Below are 19,806 nucleotides of genomic sequence, written 5' to 3'. Positions count from 1 at the left end.
GTGGGCTTGAGTGGCATCAGAGACTCCAAAGAGGAAGAGACTAGACTTGAGAAGATTGATACAGAGACCAAAAAGACTTTCAAAGATTGACACATAGATGATATCATGATTTTCTCTAAGGCTGGCCCCCTTCACATTAAACTTAAGTCAAAGGCATGTTAGGACTTAAAGTTTAACTATGATTTTTTGAGTTGATTTCCTTTATTATACCAGTTTCCTAGTCAATATAGGTTACCTTATTAGTTAGTAATTGGATTGGGTTAGGCCTTTCCTTTTCTTTGTAAGGGAGCCAGAAGAAACAACAACAAAACTCAGTCTTATTCCAACTTCATGGGATCGGCTACATGGTTCCGTGCAAAAACAGAAAGGAGAAATGAAAGTAAGAGAAAAGAAGGTAGAAATATAGTAAAAGGTGAACATTTATGTAATTCAATACTATCCACCCTAGGAAACACTCTCAACCCTCTCTCCAACCCAAACCCTAAGCAAGGAGTTTCCTAAGTTTGGCCGCCACTTGGAAGCAGTAAGGCCGGGCTGCTCACTCCCACTCCCCCTCCCCCTCCCCCTCCCTTTCCCTTCTCTTTCACTCATCCTTTCCCTCTCACCTTCCATCTTCTTCCTCTTCCATTCTTATTTCTTTTCTTCTTCACCCTCTTCCTCTCACCCTATCTCCTCTCCTTCCTCCACCGTCCCGCACGATCACGAGGTTGCGTACCCCCTGCTAACGTCCGTCAAATTTCTGATCTGTTGAGACCTGAGCTGTTTCTCTGTGTCTGGTGCGACTTAGAGCCACCACCCAAGCTGCTGCTCAGATCTGGCCGCTGTTCTGTGTCAAGTGTGAGAGGCGCAGACTTAGATGCTGCTCTGATCTAGCATGAGAGATGTTTCTGTTCGGGTTTCTGGTGCGGCTCTAAGCCGCCGCCCAAGCTGCTGCTCAAATCTGGCCACTGCTCTGATTTGGTGTGAGAGATGCTGCTATTCGGATGTTATCTGTTGCGGTGAGACCAGGAGTGGCTGCTCAAGCCTTGTTGTTCTAGCCGGGTCTCCATGCCCCTTCCAGATCGAATTGTTATCACCGCCAACACTTCTGGGCATGGCCAGCAGCCCGCTTGGCCAGCCACCACCATGGCTGCGGGCTGCTGGCCATGCTTGGCAGACAGTCGCTTCGTCGTTGCCCTCTGCAAGGCCTGCGCCACTCTTCGGCGACTGTCACCTCCGCTAGGCCCGCTGCCCGCTTGGCCGTGGCCTTCCGCAAGGCCGGCGCCCCTCCGCCTTGGCTGGCTTCTTGCTGGTAGTGATCAGATTCTCATCTTGGCGGCTGGAAGTAAAAGTGTGAAGATAAATTGTTCAGGGTTTGGTGGAACCCTATTTGAAATTGACCGGGTTGCCCTTCTTCTTTGTAATGGGTTTCTTGGCCATTTCTTTGCCCTTGTGGGCTGTGAAGTTCTGAGTTGTGTGGGCTTATTGACTTGTCTCTTAGCCCATGTGGGCTCTAGATTTTCTGAGTTGCATGGGCTTCATGCCTCTTTGTTAGCCCATGCTTTGGGAATCCTTTTGAGGGTTTGTATGTTCCCGTCGGGGTTGTAATCTCCCTACCCTTTTCTTTTTTAATACATTTTATTACCCATCCAAAAAAGAAAGAAAGAAGCACAACACCAGCGAGACAGGAAAATCTCAGCTAAATCATGGATCCTTGCCCTCCAATCAGCTAAATGAGGCCAGCAATGTACATAATTTTAGTAAAAAAAAATTGCATCTTTTGCTTGCCTGTTCATGTTTGAAGATCTCGTGTTTGATCAAGAAGCCCTTGGTGTTTGATCAAGGAGATTGGTGTTTCATCCAATTGAACCACCTTGCAGTGAAACCCAGGTGTCATTTTCTGTTGTTCTTGTTCTGAAAGCTGCTGATATACTACTGGATTTCTGATTCTTCCTAGTTCTAATTGCTATTAACAAGTAAGTTCTAACCTGGAAATTCCTGCAACTAGAACCTTTGCTTCTAGAAGATCACATGCTTCATATTTCAGATTAAGCAATCCAGACATTAGAATCTATCCAGATTTTGAGCAGTTATCCCTCAACCCTAAAGAAGAACTTGATCAGAATTCTTCCCAGATCAGACCTCCTGATCTGGACATATGCTGAGTTTCCCAATTCTGCTCTCGACTGGTAATCTGTCCATTATTAAGCTAAATCGAATTCTGATTTATCACCTATTTCGGCTGAGATTTATAACCAATAAACAAAATTGATTGGACAGCTTAGCTCTGATTTCCGAAGTTTATTTTGATTAGTCAAATTACTAATTTGCCCTTCTCCTAGGTCAACAAGGATTGGTCCCAAATTTTAGATCTGTTCATTAGATTGATCTTTAATTTGCAGCAGCTATTCTACTACTGTTTTGATAGATTCGATTTGAGTTTCAGCCCAAAATGGCCATCTGATTTTGTTTAATATGATTTCTATTGATCTGGATTTTATTTTCTGTGAAAAGATCTTGTTTTGGTACTGTTTTAATTATCAATTATAGTACTAAATTAAGTAGTATCAGAGCATGTCAGAGAACAATCCAGCAAGGCTTCCAGATCCCCTTGATCTGATAGTTACGGTAATGGAGAAGTTCCAACGGTTATGGGAAAGTCAAAAGAGCATTGGGGAGAGGTTGTTAGCAATGGAGATGGATAAAACCTCACCAACCCCTTTGGACCCAAAACACGCTTTGTGACCGGTTTGTCTCAGTGTGGGTTTCCATATTGGATCATGTCAGTCCAACGATGATAGACCTATTGATGGGGCCGGTGGGCCCCAAGAAAACCAAGCCGATTGAAAGTGGACCCACTTAAACACTTAGGAACTAAAGACTAGGAACAATGGTAACTTGGTAATTAAATGGAATGGCAAAAGTGTAATAACTTGAAACTTGGAACATAATGGCAATTTTGTAATTTCAATAGCAGTCAAGCACCTTGTGAAGGCAAAGTAACCAGTAATGGCAATATGGTAATAAACTAGGGTTCCCAAGGTTTACATAGATGAGCAAAGGAACGAGGACATAGCAGGTATTGTGGTTTATAGTTCAAGGGTAAATTAGGAAGGGAACAAGATATAATGGCAACTAGTAATTACCAAGGGTGAGAGGGGTAGTAGATTAAATGGGAATTAATGATGGTTAAAGGACAAAAGGAGACCTCTCACATTTGGAGGGCAATGATTATAAGAATCTAGACTGAGGGTTTCAAGCCACGATTCAAGGGAGAGATTGGAAACCAGAAGCGGAAAACCAAACCACTGCAGGAATGAATAGCTCACCTTAAGATACTTCAATGAGGCCAGATGGGGAATCGATTCCTCTATTCCAATGAATTCCCGCCAGAATTTGTTGCAAAAAATCATTCAACAAAGAGTGTTTAACCCTTTGATCAGAACTGGGAGATAGTTTCAGACAACCTGAGTTGCAGATCCAGTTTCTCACAACAGGGATGTTGGAATCTTGCTGGCGGAAGCAGCAGAGTTAGTTCTACTTGCAGTTATCTGTCGCTCCACCAGGAAAAGGGTTTATGAACTGAATACCTAGGGGTTTTGGGTCGCCCAAGAATGGGACTCCTTCGGTCGAAATCTCAGGAGGAACCACTTGCTTCCCAAGGAGATCGATCAACTTATGTGGGGCTGTTAGGTCACTCAGGAACAGAGCATGAAAGAGAAATAGGAAGAGGAAGAGAAAAGAAGTTGAAGGAGAAACAGCGAGGATCAGAAAAGAAGAAGGCAGGGAGAGGTCGGCTAGAAGAAGAAGGGAGAAGAAGAAGAAGAAGAAGAAGAAGAAGAAGAAGAAGAGAGAAAAGAGAGATCGCAGGGAAGAGGGGTTTCTCACAGAGGAAGGGGGGGGGGGGGAGGATACCACGAAGGTTTCTCAAAATCAATTCATCATTAATTAACTGTTCTTCCCATCAATTACATGTCCAATATATAATAAAATAAAATTAAAAACCTTCTAATTAAAATAAAAAACTAAGATAGAAATAAAATCTCCTACCCCTAAGCTAATGAAATCAAGAAACAACTAAGGACTCAAATAGGAAACAAATATTCTCAAATAAAAATAAAATCCTAAATATTCTATTAAACTTGGAATCCAAATTAGTATCTTGGAACCCAAATTGGATCTAGGTCTTGGTCCGGGTTTTGGAGCAGGTTTGGATCGATCCATTGAAGTGCTGCTGCATCAACTCCCCTGTTGTTTAGAAAAACTCATCCAGGAGTTTTATAGAAGGAGAGAATTAACACCACTCAATCAGCATCCTCAATCAATGGCTCCAATGGGGTAAAGATCCAGCGCACCTTAGGATCAACGGTCATGATCTTCTAATGGTCATCAACAAATGATATGACTTTGATCGGAATCGGATGGTGGGGCTTCACAAATGAGATCGATCAACTTATGTCCTCTTTCCTTTGCTCCCCTATGCTTGAGTTGTTAGCACCTCCACCCAACCTGAGCAATTGGATGAATTCATGAAAGCCGTCCAGGCTACCCTTCAAGCTAGCCAAGCTATACAGGAGACACAAGCTACCCATCTCCAAACCCTTACCGATAAGTTGGCTGCCCTCGAGACAAGTGCCCAAAACCCTGATGGACGGCAAGGTCGTAACACAACTGGCACTGAACCTAGGGATAGAGGCCCTAACCTTGAGGAAGTAAATGAGAATAACCAAACTGATGATTATGACCAGATAGGGGATAACTTCCAAGACCTAGGGTATGGTAGGAGTCGAGGTAAGGGTTGAGGCCCACCGCCAAGACGCTAAACCCAGTATGGAGATGATGAGAGTTATGAGCATCATGATAGGGGCTTTGATGTTAGACGGATGACTAAGGTAGATGCACGTACCTATGATGGTCAGATTGATGCTAGGATCCTTCTGGATTGGATCAAACAGATGGATAGGTACTTCGATTTCTACGATATGCCAGAGGAAGTCCGCTACAGATTTGCTAAGTTCAAGCTTATTAGAGCTGCCCAGGACTTCTGGACAGACCTAGAGTACCAAGAGGACCACCTAGGACTTAAGCCAATCAACACCTGGGTAGAAATGCAAGAGAGGCTCAAGAGGGAATTTTTGCCTATCACTTATAGGCTCCAGTTGTTGAATGAAATGAATAACTTGAAGCAAGGAAAGTTGACTGTGACCAAATACATGAGCAAGTTCAATGAATTAAAAATTAGAAGCCATATTCGGGAGGATGTTGAGCAGAAACTATCTAGATTCCTTACAGGGCTCAACTCCGAAATTCAGTCTCGTATGGCACCCCACCTGGTGTGAGACGTTCCACAGGCCTTCAGGATAGCCCTTGAGGTGGAATCCTCCATGAGAACTTATTCTCAGAGGAAGAGCTTCCAAGCCGGGGGAGTCCCAATTTAGAAAACCACCCCAAGGCTCAACTGGATTCCCAAAAACCCTGCTACACCACAGCGTCAATTTGATAACAAGAGTAAAGGAATTCTGGGAGAGGCACCCAAGAGTAGTGGGCAACAACAGTGCTTCAAGTGTCGTGGGTTTGGTCACTTCTCCAGAGAGTGTCCCACTAGGAATCTTTATGTGGGAGAGACCAAATGAGACCATGTCTGATGAGGACACCGAGGAGGCCAGTAACCTCAAGCTCGGAATTGTGAAATGCATGGTCTCAACCCCTAGGAGTAGCGATGATTGGCGGCGAACTAATATTTTCATCACTTACACGTCATCAGGGCAAGAACTATCATGTCGCCATAAACAGCGGGAGTTGCATAAATATGGTCGTCAAGAGCGTTGTTGCTCGAATGGGCCTCAAACCTGAACCCCACCCCAAGCCTGACAAGGTTGCCTAGGTAGATCAATCCACCATTCCCGTTAATCTGAGGTATCTAATTCCCCTATACTTTGCAGGATATGAGGATAGAGTGTGGTGTGATGTCTTAGAGATGGATGTTGCCCACATCATCCTAGGTAGACCCTGGTTATATGACCGGGATATCACCAATTATGGGAAGTCTAACACTTATGTCTTTGAGTTCAAAGGGAAGAAAATTAAGCTGACCCTCAGTGCCCCTAAGGAAGTTCGGGTTCCAGAGCACAAGGGAAGTACATCCAAACACACCCCACCAAAACGCCCAACATTTTAAATCAACAACAATTTGAAAGAAAATGTCAAGAGTCAAGGGTGATTTATGCTCTAGTTGCCATACAGAGTAATACCGATAGGTCATGCTTATTCACTAAGTCTCCTATTGAAGTACAACCCTTGTTGAAGAAATTCAAGAGGTTATTCCCTGAGGAACTACATGATGAGTTACCGCTTATGCGTGACATCCAACACACTATTGACTTAGTTCCAGGATCCTCTCTCCCGAACTTACCCCATTACCGAATGAATCCCAAAGAACACGCCAAACTCAAACGAAAAATGGATGAACTGTTACAGAAGGGATTTATTAGGGAAAGCCTTAGCCCATGTGCTGCACCTGCCTTGCTCACACCAAAGAAAGATGGCACCTGGCGTATGTGTATTGATAGTAGGGCCATCAATAAGATCACCATCAAGTATAGGTTCCCTATCCCTAGACTTGATGACATATTGGATATGATCGCCAACTCTTCGATCTTTTCGAAGATTGATCTCAAGAGCGGGTACCACCAAATTAGGGTTAGGCCTGGAGATGAGTGGAAGACAGTCTTCAAGACGAAGGATGGCTTTTTTGAGCGGTTAGTCATGCCTTTTGGCTTGTCAAATGCACCTAGCACCTTCATGAGGATAATGAATCAAGTGCTTCAACCATTCATTGGCAAGTTCCTAGTGGTTTACTTTGATGACATCCTCATCTATAGTAAAACCCCGTCTTCCCACTTGGATCACTTACAGAAGGTTTTTCATGTGCTCTTACAGGAGAATCTCTATGTCAACCTCAAGAAGTGCACCTTCATAAGTGATCAAGTCATCTTCCTAGAATTTGTTGTGTCAACTCAAGGAGTATCTGCTGACCCTGAGAAAGTGAGAGCAATTGTAGAGTGGCCTGAGCCAACTAATGTCCATAAATTACAAAGTTTTCATGGCTTAGCCACTTTCTACAGGAGGTTTATTTACTGGTTTAGTTCCATTATGTCTCCTCTCACCGATTGCATGAAAAAGGAGTTTAAATGGACTAAGAGTGCTACAAAGGCCTTTAATGAGATTAAAAAGCTTATGACTGAAGCTCCAGTCCTACGCCTCCCGGATTTCTCTAAGGTCTTCGAAGTGAATTGCAATGCATCTAATATTGGAATAGGTGGTGTCTTAGGACAAGAGGGCCACCCTGTTGCCTATTTTAGTGAGAAACTTAATGAAGCTAGGCAACGATATTCCACATACGACAAGGAATTCTATACGGTTGTCTAATCATTGTGTTATTGGTGACATTAACTTTTACCGCAAGAATTCGTGCTATTTTTAGACCACCAGGCTCTGAGATACCTGAGTGCCCAAAAGAAACTTAACCAGAGATATGCCAAGTGGGTTGAGTTTCTCCAAGAGTACACTTTCGTACTCAAGCACAGACTTGGTGTCGAAAATACTGCTGCAGATGCACTAAGCCGGGTGAACATGTTCCTCAGTCGCACCAATGCTAGGAGTCGGGCTAGTGTGTTACTCCAGGCAATGAGTGTAGAGGTTGTAGGGTTTGAGCAAGTCAAGGACCAATACCCCACCTGTCCTGATTTTAGTGAGCCGTTCACTTCCTTGAGTGAAGGCAACCCGATCAACCGCTCGGACTACCTACTTAGGGAGGGCTTCCTTTTTAAAGGAAGCAAGTTGTGCATTCCCAGGACCTCACTCTGAGATTTCTTGATCTGGGAATTGCATGCTGGGGAGTCACTGGCCATTTCGGTCGAGATAAGACCATCACCCTCGTTGAGGACCGATTCTTTTGGCCAGGACTGAAGAGGGATGTTGCTAGAATTGTGAGTCAATGTAGGACATACCAGACTGCCAAACAACAAAAGCAGAACACGGGTTTGTACACTCCTCTACCCGTTCCCCATTCCCCATTCCCCATTTCCCTTGGCAAGACCTTAGCATGGACTTCGTGTTTGGTCTACCAAAAACTTCGAGAGGCCATGATTCTGTTTATGTCGTTGTAGATCGCTTCTCGAAGATGGCCCATTTCATCCCATGCTGTAAAACCTCAGATGCATCTATAGCAGCCAAACTTTTCTTTAATGAGGTTGTCAAGTACCATGGGTTGCCCCCTCACCATAGTGTCCGATAGGGATGTTAAGTTCACCAGTCATTTTTGGAGGACCCTATTGCGGATGATGGGCACGAAGCTCTACTTCTCCTCCCCTTTCCACCCTCAGAAAGATGGCCAAACCGAGGTTGTCAATAGGAGCTTAAGGAATTTATTGCGTTGCCTTATAGGAGAACACCTTACTAGTTGGGATCGAGTCCTTAACCAGCCCGAGTTTGCATACAACAGCTCTAAGAACCGTACCACTGGTCTGTCCCCCTTTGAGATCTGTTCAAGATACCAGCCCCGGGCACCCATAGACCTTATCCCAATCGTCTCTAGTTCCAGGACCTCTCAATCAGCCAAGTCTTTTGCTCAGCATATATATGATTTGCATGCAAGTATAAGAAGACAGATAGCACTGAGCAACGAGCAATATAAGACGAAGGCAGATGTGCACAGAAGGCTACAAGAGTTTCAAGAGGGCGATATGGTGATGGTTAGAATTAAACCGCAATGCTTTGTTAGGGGAAAAGCAAGCAAGTTGCATGCTCATAGCACAGGTCAGTTCAAAGTACTCAAGAGGATAGGTGCCAGTGCGTATGTTCTTGATCTGCTAGCTAGTATGGAAATCAGTAATATTTTCAAAGTTGAAGATCTTGTCCCATACCATGGTACCTCTACCATTACTCATTTCTATCCTGATGACTTTGAAGACTTCCCCTTCACCATTGATGAGACTACTGGACCAAACTGACCACTTCCCCCCACCTGTGCCTATGGTCATGAGAAGCACTGAAGAAGTTGAGAAAATCCTTGATGAGAAGATTGTGTCCACACACTGGAGGTTCTAAAGAGTTCTTGGTCAAGTGGCGTAGACGTCCGGAAATTGACAACACCTGGATCACAATGCAAGAAATCCAACAACTCAACCCAGACCTGCTTGAATATTACATGAGCTTTAATTCACCGGAGGTGAATTCTTCTAAGCCTGGGAGAGTTGATGGAGACATCAAGGTATACAGCCGAAGGAAGAAGAAGACCCAACCTTCTTTGTGGTTGAAGGATTAGAAGAAAGAAGAAGGAAGACTGCTGGTCGAACTTTACTGTGAGAATGAGGAAAGAGACTATCGTTGGTCTCTTTCTCTCTCTCTCCAATCGCCCAGATTTCGTGGGCCCCACTGATGGTTTTGTTATTTTAGCAATTTACCTCATAGTATCTTATTTATTTAAGTATTTGAATTAAGTAGGAAACTGTTTTATTTCCTATTTGTGTTTTTTAGAAACTTCTCTAAGATTATATTTCTAGGATTAACCTTTTCTTTTTTTTTAGTAACTATTTCTCTATTTATGTGTAAGGCCATTGGCCATCTTAATTTAGTTAATGAATTTGAATGAAGAATTGTCGCCCCCCTCTCTTACGATTCTCTCTCTCAGCCTCCCTCTTTCTTTCTCTCCTTTTTCTCTTTTCTCTCTATTGGTCATCTCTTTTCTCGCCTCCCTCCCTCTCCCACTCCTCTATTGTTCACCGTACCTATTCCTGTTACTAACATGACTACTGCCAATCTCCCCTTTGATGCTTGAACTGCTGCTACTGATCTCCCTTTGATGTTGGACTGTTGCTACACTCTGTTGCTGCTGTTGTTTACCTTCTGCTGCTGCCGGCTGCTCTCTGCTGCTGCTATTATTCTCTGTTGCTACCGCTGTACCATTGCAGCCACTGTTTGCAACAACCGAAGGTCATGCTACGTGGATAGATCATCGCCTGGGCTGCTGCTGGTCTCCTTTCAATAAACGGACTGCTGCTGGACACCATCTTCAAATCTGGGTTGTTTCCTTTATTCTTAGACCTAGGCAGCAAGTAAGTATAGAATGAACCTTCCCATTCCCCCATTATCCCCTCATTATTTACTCCATTAACTTCCATTAAAACCCTCCCATTTTTTAACCCATTGTTTTAACCTTATTTGCACCACTGTTTACCTTAGATATTGCTGATTTTTCTCATCACAAATATAACTGATTTTGGAACATATAATATGGTATCTTTATCTATCTTTGGTACTTAATGGGCTAGTGTCATAACCTAATTTTGTTTGCAGCTATGTTCCCTACCCCATGTTCCCCCTTGACACTTGAGTGAGTTCGTGTGTTTTTCTTCCTAGATTATTATTGTTCTTTGTTACTTTTGTTCATTAGTCTTATTTTATTTTGCATGTAATCTTGTTTGCGGAGCTTCCTTTATCCTATCCAACCCAAGTCCCTTGAGTTTGCCCTACCTAGTTAGTTAACCTTGTAGGAAACCTAGTCACTGAGGAACCCCCTACATCATCTTGGAATCAGAGCAATTGGCTGAATTCATGAAAGCCGTCCAAAACTAGGGTACTTACTGGTAAAGTCAAGCACCTTATGAAGGCAAAGTAACCAGTAATGGCAATATGGTAATAAACTAGCGTTCCCAAGGTTTACATAGATGAGCACAGGAAAGAGGACATAGCAGGCATTGTGGTGGTTTATGGTTCAAGGGTAAATTAGGAAGGGAACAAGATATAATGGCAACTAGTAATTACCAAGGGTGAGAGGGGTAGTAGATTAAATGGGAATTAATGATGGTTAAAGGACAAAAGGAGACCTCTCACATTTGGAGGGCAATGATTATAAGAGTCAAAACTGAGGGTTTCAAGCCACGATTCAAGGGAGAGATTGGAAACCAGAAGCGGAAAACCAAACCACTGCGGGAATGAATAGCTCACCTTAAGATACTTCAATGAGGCCAGATGGGGAATCGATTCCTCTATTCCAATGAATTCCCGCCAGAATTTGTTGCAAAAAATCATTCAACAAAGAGTGTTTAACCCTTTGATCAGAACTGGGAGATAGTTTCAGACAACCTGAGTTGCAGATCCAGTTTCTCACAACAGGGATGTTGGAATCTTGCTGGCGGAAGCAGCAGAGTTAGTTCTACTTGCAGTTATCTGTCGCTCCACCAGGAAAAGGGTTTATGAACTGAATACCTAGGGGTTTTGGGTCGCCCAAGAATGGGACTCCTTCGGTCGAAATCTCAGGGGGAACCACTTGCTTCCCAAGGAGATCGATCAACTTATGTGGGGCTGTTAGGTCACTCAGGAACAGAGCATGAAAGAGAAATAGGAAGAGGAAGAGAAAAGAAGTTGAAGGAGAAACAGCGAGGATCAGAAAAGAAGAAGGCAGGGAGAGGTCGGCTAGAAGAAGGGGGAAGAAGAAGAAAAGAAGAAGAGAGAGAAAAGAGAGATAGCAGGGAAGAGGAGTTTCTCACAGAGGAAGGGGGGGGGAAGGAGGATACCACGCAGGTTTCTCAAAATCAATTCATCATTGATTAACTGTTCTTCCCATCAATTACATGTCCAATATATAATAAAATAAAATTAAAAACCTTCTAATTAAAATAAAAAAACTAAGATAGAAATAAAATCTCCTACCCCTAAGCTAACAAAATAAAGAAACTAAGGACTCAAATAGGAAACAAATATTCTCAAATAAAAATAAAATCCTAAATATTCTATTAAACTTGGAATCCAAATTAGGAACTTGGAACCCAAATTGGATCTGGGTCTTGGTCCGGGTTTTGGAGCAGGCTTGGGTCGATCCATCGGAGTGCTGCTGCATCACCTCTTGTGTCATCACTACACTATAGAATCATATATGTACATAAATTCATTTGGAAAAGCATAAGTGAAGGGTCAGGAAATTACAAAATGTGAATATTCCACCAATGAGTTCTCTTTTAGTTCAAAATGATCAATATGCAGAATCAAAACAAGTTATTGCTGACATCCATGAGGGTACATCTATTTTGAATTTTAAAGAGCGGGTTGAAAACATTTTCATTCTAACTCTTAAGGGAGAAATGCACAGGATATTGATGTGGACCATGCGCCAGTATACAAATAACAAATTCATCTGGAGAACTGAGGGAAGTAAACATAAAATCTACAAGAATGCCTTTTGTCAAAGACTGATCGACTACTAATTGGATCACAAATCACAATCACAACCACCCAATGAATAGGTCAATCTCACAGAGCAAGAAATGAATTACATGGCAGAACTGCAAAACATAACCATAAACCAAGAACCTACAGTATTTAGCACAGGTTTAACAGATGACCATATCATAGACATTGAGTACATACATCTATTGTAGGAAACAAGACTGGAAAACAAATGATGGGTCAAAGGCAACTTGAATAAAATATGTAAAATTTCTTTGAAACTTCATCATATCATACAATTTAAAACATATCAAGTTAATGCAAAAACAGAAACGTGATAAAAAAGATCGGGAATAGCTACGGGCCAAAGAAAGATTTGTCTTACCACCCTAAGGAAAGAAATCCAAAAGCCTGGTGGTGATGAAGGAGCCCCAAATGGATTATTTGGATCTTGATCACCATAAGGACCTCCCATGCCCATTCCATAACCACCCATAGGGCCTCCCAAACCACCATTGTACATTCCCCCACCATACATACCAGATCCACCATACATTCCAGATCCACCATAACCCCCTCTATACATAGAATTTCCATACAATCCACCACCATATGCTCCACCACCCATTCCACCATATGAACCATACGTTCCAGATCCATAGCCTGTGTTATAATTTAAGCCCGAGTTATAACCTGGAACAATTGGAGAAATCATAAGATCCATAGGACAAACAAAAAAAAAATGAGTTGCCAAAAGAAAAGGTGAAGAACCACCTCCATAACTGCTTCCATAGTTCTGTTCCCAGGGCCTGGTGGGTACAGGCCGACCAAGACTGTTTCTCTGTACAGCAGCATTCCTATCAGCAGTTGAAACAACTTCTCCAAGTTTTGCAGTCCCTGAAGCCTCAACTACATCACTTGTGCTACCAGGTGACGGGGGTTTAAAAGGTGCAGGACCAGATGAGGGCCCAGCTCGCTCCCAAGGTTTTGGTGGGGGACCGTTAGCTGCAAAGGCATAATTCCAGATCCACCCATTAAAAGCAGTAACGGAAAATATCAAATCCAGCAAAATAAGAGAATGATTAACGTTAATCTTGTGAAACTTCTCGAGCAAATAATAATAACAGTTGTCATCATCGCAATCATCATTAATTACAGAAGCCTCAACTACAACTCAACTCAATAACTCATCCTTATCCCAATTAAATGGGGTTGGCTACATGGATCATTACCCTCCAACCAGCTCTATTCAAATTTCAAAGCCATACATGAAGCCTCAACTACATAATGATCAAAATCATCTTGTGGAAGCAGTAAGTCTAAAGAACCTAAAAAACCTGCACATAGTAATGGAAAATCTTAACCCAAGCTAGAACTAGAGTAAGATTTGCAACCACAGGATCTCCAATAATAGAAGAATAATTAGGCAAATTCAGATTTAAAGATTAAAATGAGAGAATTTGTAACTCAAAACAGAATGGTCGGAAGGACCTGAAACTCAGGTCAAGTACCCAATTCAATGGATACCATATTTGTCATGGCATCTAGGCAGCCCAAGGCATTAGAGGTGGTCCAGATGCAAGGCAACATCAGCAATCAACGCAGCCGGACACCTAGGCAAAGCCTTGACAACTAAGATGGATGCTACTATCCTGCAAAATTTCTCATAATTTTAAGTTCAGATTAGGGTAGGGTACATGGGCCACTCCTAGTACCAGTAGGAAAAAAATGGCAGCAATACTAGAACTAACATTCTAGGGAGAAAATTCTCTTGAGCCATTGGAGCAAGGTATGTAGCACCTCAGTATACATCTCTGTTGAATAATGGATTATTGTAATAATGGGTTTTAGGGGTTATATCCAAACGGACCCTTAAGCCCTTTTGGGGTTTTATTTTATTATAAATAGAGGATTGTGCTCATTAATGCACAAGTCCTAATTCCCCAATTCTTAATGGTATCAGAGCAGGTCTGATCACCAAACCCCAAACCCCAAACCCAAATCCACTCCATCATCTTATTTTTATTCCTTTACGATCTCCACCAACCTAAACATGTGCAACACCATAAACCTAAACCTAAACCTAAACTTGCACTACACCCTTCTTCTCCCTAACCTAAACCTAACCCTATCCAAAAACTCGACCGCCAACCTAAAACCTAACCCTAAACCTGCACTACCACTTTTCTCCCTCCTTTTTTGCGATAAACCTCCCATTCCTCCTATCGCAAGTCCCAACTAAACCTAAACCTAAACCTAAACCTAAACCTATACCTAAACCTACGCAACACCCTTCTTCTCCCAAACCTAAACCTAACCCTACCAACAGCTCCACCGCCAACCTAAAACCTAACCCTAAACCTGCGCTACCCCCATAGTTGTCACGGCGTCATAGTGATCCAAGGCGGTGGAGGGGTGGCTAATCGATGTGGCAGTGAATCGCTTGCTATGGCGTTGCCATGGCGATCAAATCGCCCATGTGTTACTTTTTATTTTCCCTATTTTCTATAGTTATTTTGTATGTTATAATATATACCCTATAACATAAAAAAACCAATCAGCATTAAGCAACATCAAGTCATACAAATCAACATAGTCACACTTACATCAAATCATAAAAAATAAACATGACTTATTGACATTTAGAGAAATGCTCTTCTTCTATAATAAGTTTTATTAGTCAAATGATTTTATTTTTAGATGAGACTTTTTGTATTAGGTATAACACAAAACTAGCTTTCCAACAAGCCTAAGATTGTTTAAATCTGGGTTGTTATGATAAAGTTATGTTCCAGTCAGACTTATTTTAAAATGTGATAATGCTGTTAAATCATCTGAATGGAAATAATTTTATTGACATCAAACAAAAGATTATTTTACCGGACTTTTGATATTTAGCAATGTTCTACCATGATAAGATTTATAAAATTTTCAGAATTGAGAAAAACCTTAGCATTCGAAAGTTGAAAATTACCGTACAACCAAAAATCCAATTTTTGTTCTTGGACCGGGGGGTTAACTTTTTATCCTTTTGGAATTTATTTTTTAAACTATTTTTATTAGATTCAAATGGGGGGTATTTGCTCATTTATGAATAATATCCTAAGTAAATGAAATAAAAAAAAAATATAAAAACATTTACTTAAATGGTATCTAACATAAATATGAGCAAAAAATATAAGGCGGCATACAGTATAATAAGGCAACAGTCCCCTAGGCCCTAGGAAAACCACCTGGATGCCAAGGCGAAGCCTTGACAACTATGGCTACCCCTTTTCTCCTCCTTTTAGCAATAAACCTCCCATTCCCATCCTAAACCTCCATGTGTTAAACCCTAATCAACCCAAACCCTAAATCAAAACCTAACCCTTCCTAAACCTCCATACGCTAACCCCTTTTCTACCCAAACCCTAAATCAAAAGCCTATCCCACCACCTCTCATCTCTCTACTTCCGTCCCACAGTTTCTCTGTAAGGGGGAGACTTTTACTATGTTAGGATCTCTCCCTTGGTGGTGAGTATTCTCCCACCAAGGCCTTTTACATGGTTTTGCTCATGATTCAGATCCATATGATTGTTTAGATTTGGAATGTTGGTTTCCCTTGTGGCTCTGTCATTGACCCAAATCCCTTTACTTGTTTAGTTCTGGATTGGTGGTTCTTCTCGTGATTGATTTTTGAATCTGCACCCATGGCGTTAGAAGATTCTGGGACAACAATTACTCAGGAAGGAGGAGGCCGTTCCTCTAATCATGACTACTCTTTCTTCCCTACTAGCACCATCAAGTTGGATGGGAGAAATTATCAGATCTGGTCTCGGTCTTACTACCTGTCGATTGTTGGTTATGATTATCCAGATTTCTCACAGGTGATTCGGTACGCCTTATTACTGCTGGTTCTACTCAGGACAAATGGGAAATTGCTAATTGGATGGTAATGTCCTCCCTTATTAAGTCTATGTATCCTTCTATTACTCAGACATATCTATTACTTGAATCTGTTGTTAAGATCTAGAAGGCTGCTAAGGCCACTTATTCCCATGTGGGCAAACATGCCCAATGTTTTGAACTGAAAAAAAAGGTCCATCAGGCTACTCAGAAGGAGCTTTCTGTGGCTTAATATTACTCTGATCTGTAAGGTATGTGGAAATGAGATTGATTACCATGAGACCTATCAACCTGTTTGTGAGACTGATGTTGTTGGGTTTAAGAAGCATAAGGAGCTTCGCATTTATGATTTTCTAACAGGTCACAATGTAGAATATGATCATATTAGGGCTAATGTGCTCAATCGTCATCCGACACCTACCTTTGAGGAGGCCTATTTCATAATTTAGTTGAGGAACAACATTCATCTTAGATGCTACAGCCTATTTCTCAGGATTGATCTACTCTGGTTTTTGCTACTGGTACAGGTCCCCATACTGCTACTTCATCCTCTCCTAATAAACCGGTTGTCAAATGTGACTATTGTGGCAAGGAGACCTGTTAAAAACTCCATGGATGTCCCGCCAACTCTCGTGGGCGAAATCAGGGTTGTGGAAGAACACTTAGGCAAATCAGCCTAAGACTACAGCGAATTCTGATGGCCCACTACTGCTAGATCCTCTTTTTCTACTGATGAAATGGCCATGCTTCATTGTATGCTAACTCAGATGGGATCATCCATTGTTGCTGCTGCCTCCTCACTACCAACAATCATTGCCTCTCACTCAACCAATCAGGTACTATACTATGTGGTCATAGTGCATCTGTTGCCTCCCAATCTTGGATAATTGACTTTGGGGCTACTGATCACATGACTGGTTTTCACACCTTTTTTCTACCTATTGTCCCTCTTCAGGTAATACCAAAGTTCGTGTTGCTGATGGTTCCCTTTTGCCTTAGTGCTCTCCTTTATTGTCATTATCCTTTGTGTTATATGTTCCTCAGTTTTCTACTAATTTATTGTCTATTGGTGGGATCTGAATTGTAAAGTCACTTTCTTTCCTACGCATTGTGTTTCAAAACTTGGTAACAAAGGCAACGATTGGTAATGGTAGGATGAGTGCTGGTCTCTATTATATGGACACTGGTCCCTCACAGGACCTACACACTTCATCTGATTTGGCACTCTCTGAGCTTTTGGGTTGGCATCGTTATCTGGGTCATCCCCCATGGGGCACTTTATTAAGATTATTTCAAGCGTTAGTTAGACATTGTATTATGGATCAGTTTATTTGTGATGCATGTGTTTTAGCAAAACAAACTCGGAATGTTCATCCTCTTTCTGATAATAAAACTATTGTTCCTTTTGCTTTAATTCATTCTGATGCTTGGGGCCCCTGCCCGACCCAACCAAATTTAAATCCTGACAAGGATTTCATGATAATTTTTTTGTTAAAGCCCTACTCAATGTTCCCCACAGAAACTTATCCGACCACAGGGTTCAATAAGCACCATTATAGGTCACTATGGGCCCATAGGACTAATAAATAACTCATTTTAATGGTTGATTGGAAATTCTATAAATTCATAGCACAACTAAGACCCTTTGGAAAAGGATTAAGGAGTCTAGGGAAAAACAGTAATTTAAATTGAGGAAGTCGGCTATTCTGGGATTTAAATTGAAAAGGGATTAAAATATAAGCAAGGTTCAGCACTAAATGCCTTTTGGTAAAACCAGAAGAAGAGGGTCATAGTTGTAATTAACAACTCTAGGCTTCTTCAGCCTTACAATAGAAGGAGCAGCAGACTAGGGCTTCTTCAGATTGAGAGAACTCTCTCTGAAGGGGTTCGATCGATGTGAAATTTTAAGGGGGGGTTTCTGCACTCATAAGCCTCTTGAATGGAAGTAATACTCAGGCTTATTAATCAATTATTGAGTGAGGTCAAGTTGCTAAACTAAACTTTGGCAGGAGGACTCAGAACAGTGTAGTTGCAGGTTGCAGTTCTCACAATAGAGATGATTTGGGAGGATAAGATCTTAGGTTGTTGCGTGGACCTAAGGTTCTGAGGTTAACTCCAAAGTTTCAAATCAAAATGGTCTAAATACCAGATAGTTCCATAAATTTCCATGGGTTCCCAAAACCAATGTTGAAACAGGGAAGCAGTAAATAGAGTGAACAAAGAGAAAAGAAGAATAAAAGAGAGGAGGACCATACCCGAAGGATGAATTCTGGAATCGAGCAAAGAGAGAGGGAGGAGGAGAAAGCATATGATTGGTAGCCAGCAGGTAAACCCTTCTTCAAATTCAATTCATTTACTTCAGAAAAAACAAACTAAATAAACCTACGTATCTACTTCCCTAAAATAAAATAGTGCTCTATCACAAGTTATTCCCAAATCCCTACATCTGCTATCTTATATCTACATCAGAAGCAAGCCCAAATACTACAATCAATTCGATTAACAAAAGCACAAAAAAGTACAATCTACAATGAAAATAAGACTGGGGGAAGAATCAATGCTTTCTAAACCAGGAAAGCATGTGTAAATAAAGAACCCAAATTTTCACAACCATTGAAAGATCAGACAAAACCAAGCAATGAAAAATCCCAGGTCTCATTCCCAGACATAACCCACCAAAAAACCTTCACACACTACCAAATTACTCATTAAGATCCTTTTTTTTTTCTGGTTGAATTGCTTGTTAAGATCATCAAAACAAAAATGAGAGAACCAAAAGATGAGATACCACGAGTTGCTCTACTCGTGAATTTCACTACCCCATATTCCTCAAAAACTTTCGGAAAGATAAGAAATCTAAATCCTATATTCTCATACAAACTTCCCAAGATAGTCCAATTCGTGAATTCCGACCCCCCCCCCAATTATATTTCAGAAACATAAGCAATCCAAACCACAAACTGCTTCTAAAACTTCTTTCGATAACCCAGAATAGCGTTCTTAAAAATTTCAGAGAATTACGTAATCTGTAAAAACGCTAAATTCTCATCCAACAAGACCTAATCAAGCCCATTACAGAATATAAACCCTTAAATCAATAGAAACGAGGATATTAGAAAACAAAACGAAATCGAAATCGAAATAGCAAAGAATACAATACGTCATGGAATCAATCGGTGCATGATTGAGAGATATCAATCAATCAAACAAATTTAGAAATTAAAAATTAATAAATAAAGCTTGAGCGTACCTCCCTGTTGCGATTTGGGTTCCATAGCGATCGCAGATAAGCGACATGAAAAGCGAGGAACTGTTCCTCACTTTCTTCCTCCTCCTCTCAAAGAGGACGGCAGTAGAAAGAAGAATATGGATTGAAAAAGACAAAGAATGCCGCGTTTATAGCATCCTAACTTAATCATATGTGTCTCTCTGAGTCGCTTAATTATTGTCTAAATCACGATTTTGCCCTCTCGACACGTGGAGCCAATTTGGAGTTGATGACGTCACTGACGTCAAGTATTTGAGAATATGGGGATAATTCAGATTTTTCAGAATACGTGGAGTAAGGTTTTGCCGTTTCGGTATGTTTTTGGACTGTGGCTTAATACACAGATTAATAGGCATGCAATACCTTCCAATGGTATTTGATGAAATCAAACAAATTAGAATTTTCAACTAATTGCATGTTAGATGTATTATGTTAGGGAGTGGGGTGTA

General features: G+C 41.4%; 1 protein-coding gene across 2 annotated transcripts in view; it reads right to left on the bottom strand.

The window, feature by feature from the left end:
- The window catches only part of LOC122070391 (peroxisomal membrane protein 13), a 41,983-nt gene extending 22,487 nt beyond the window's left edge, over positions 1-19,496 (bottom strand). Inside the window, exons 1-3 of one of the 2 annotated variants that reach the window (XM_042634533.1) lie at positions 19,340-19,496; positions 12,979-13,209; positions 12,590-12,897 (exon numbers count right to left, since the gene is read on the bottom strand). In XM_042634533.1, coding sequence (XP_042490467.1) covers positions 12,590-12,897; positions 12,979-13,209; positions 19,340-19,364 — 564 coding nt within the window. In that variant the 5' untranslated portion in view covers positions 19,365-19,496. The remainder of the gene's footprint in view (positions 1-12,589; positions 12,898-12,978; positions 13,210-19,339) is intronic. The other variant, XM_042634534.1, reaches the window with a different exon arrangement.
- Between the last annotated feature and the right edge of the window lie 310 nt (positions 19,497-19,806).

This window comes from Macadamia integrifolia, unplaced genomic scaffold (genome assembly GCF_013358625.1).
Source record: "Macadamia integrifolia cultivar HAES 741 unplaced genomic scaffold, SCU_Mint_v3 scaffold900, whole genome shotgun sequence".
Classification (NCBI taxonomy): Eukaryota; Viridiplantae; Streptophyta; class Magnoliopsida; order Proteales; family Proteaceae; genus Macadamia; species Macadamia integrifolia.
The sequence above is the reverse complement of the archived record's forward strand: the minus strand, read 5'-3'. Positions and strand labels throughout refer to the sequence as shown.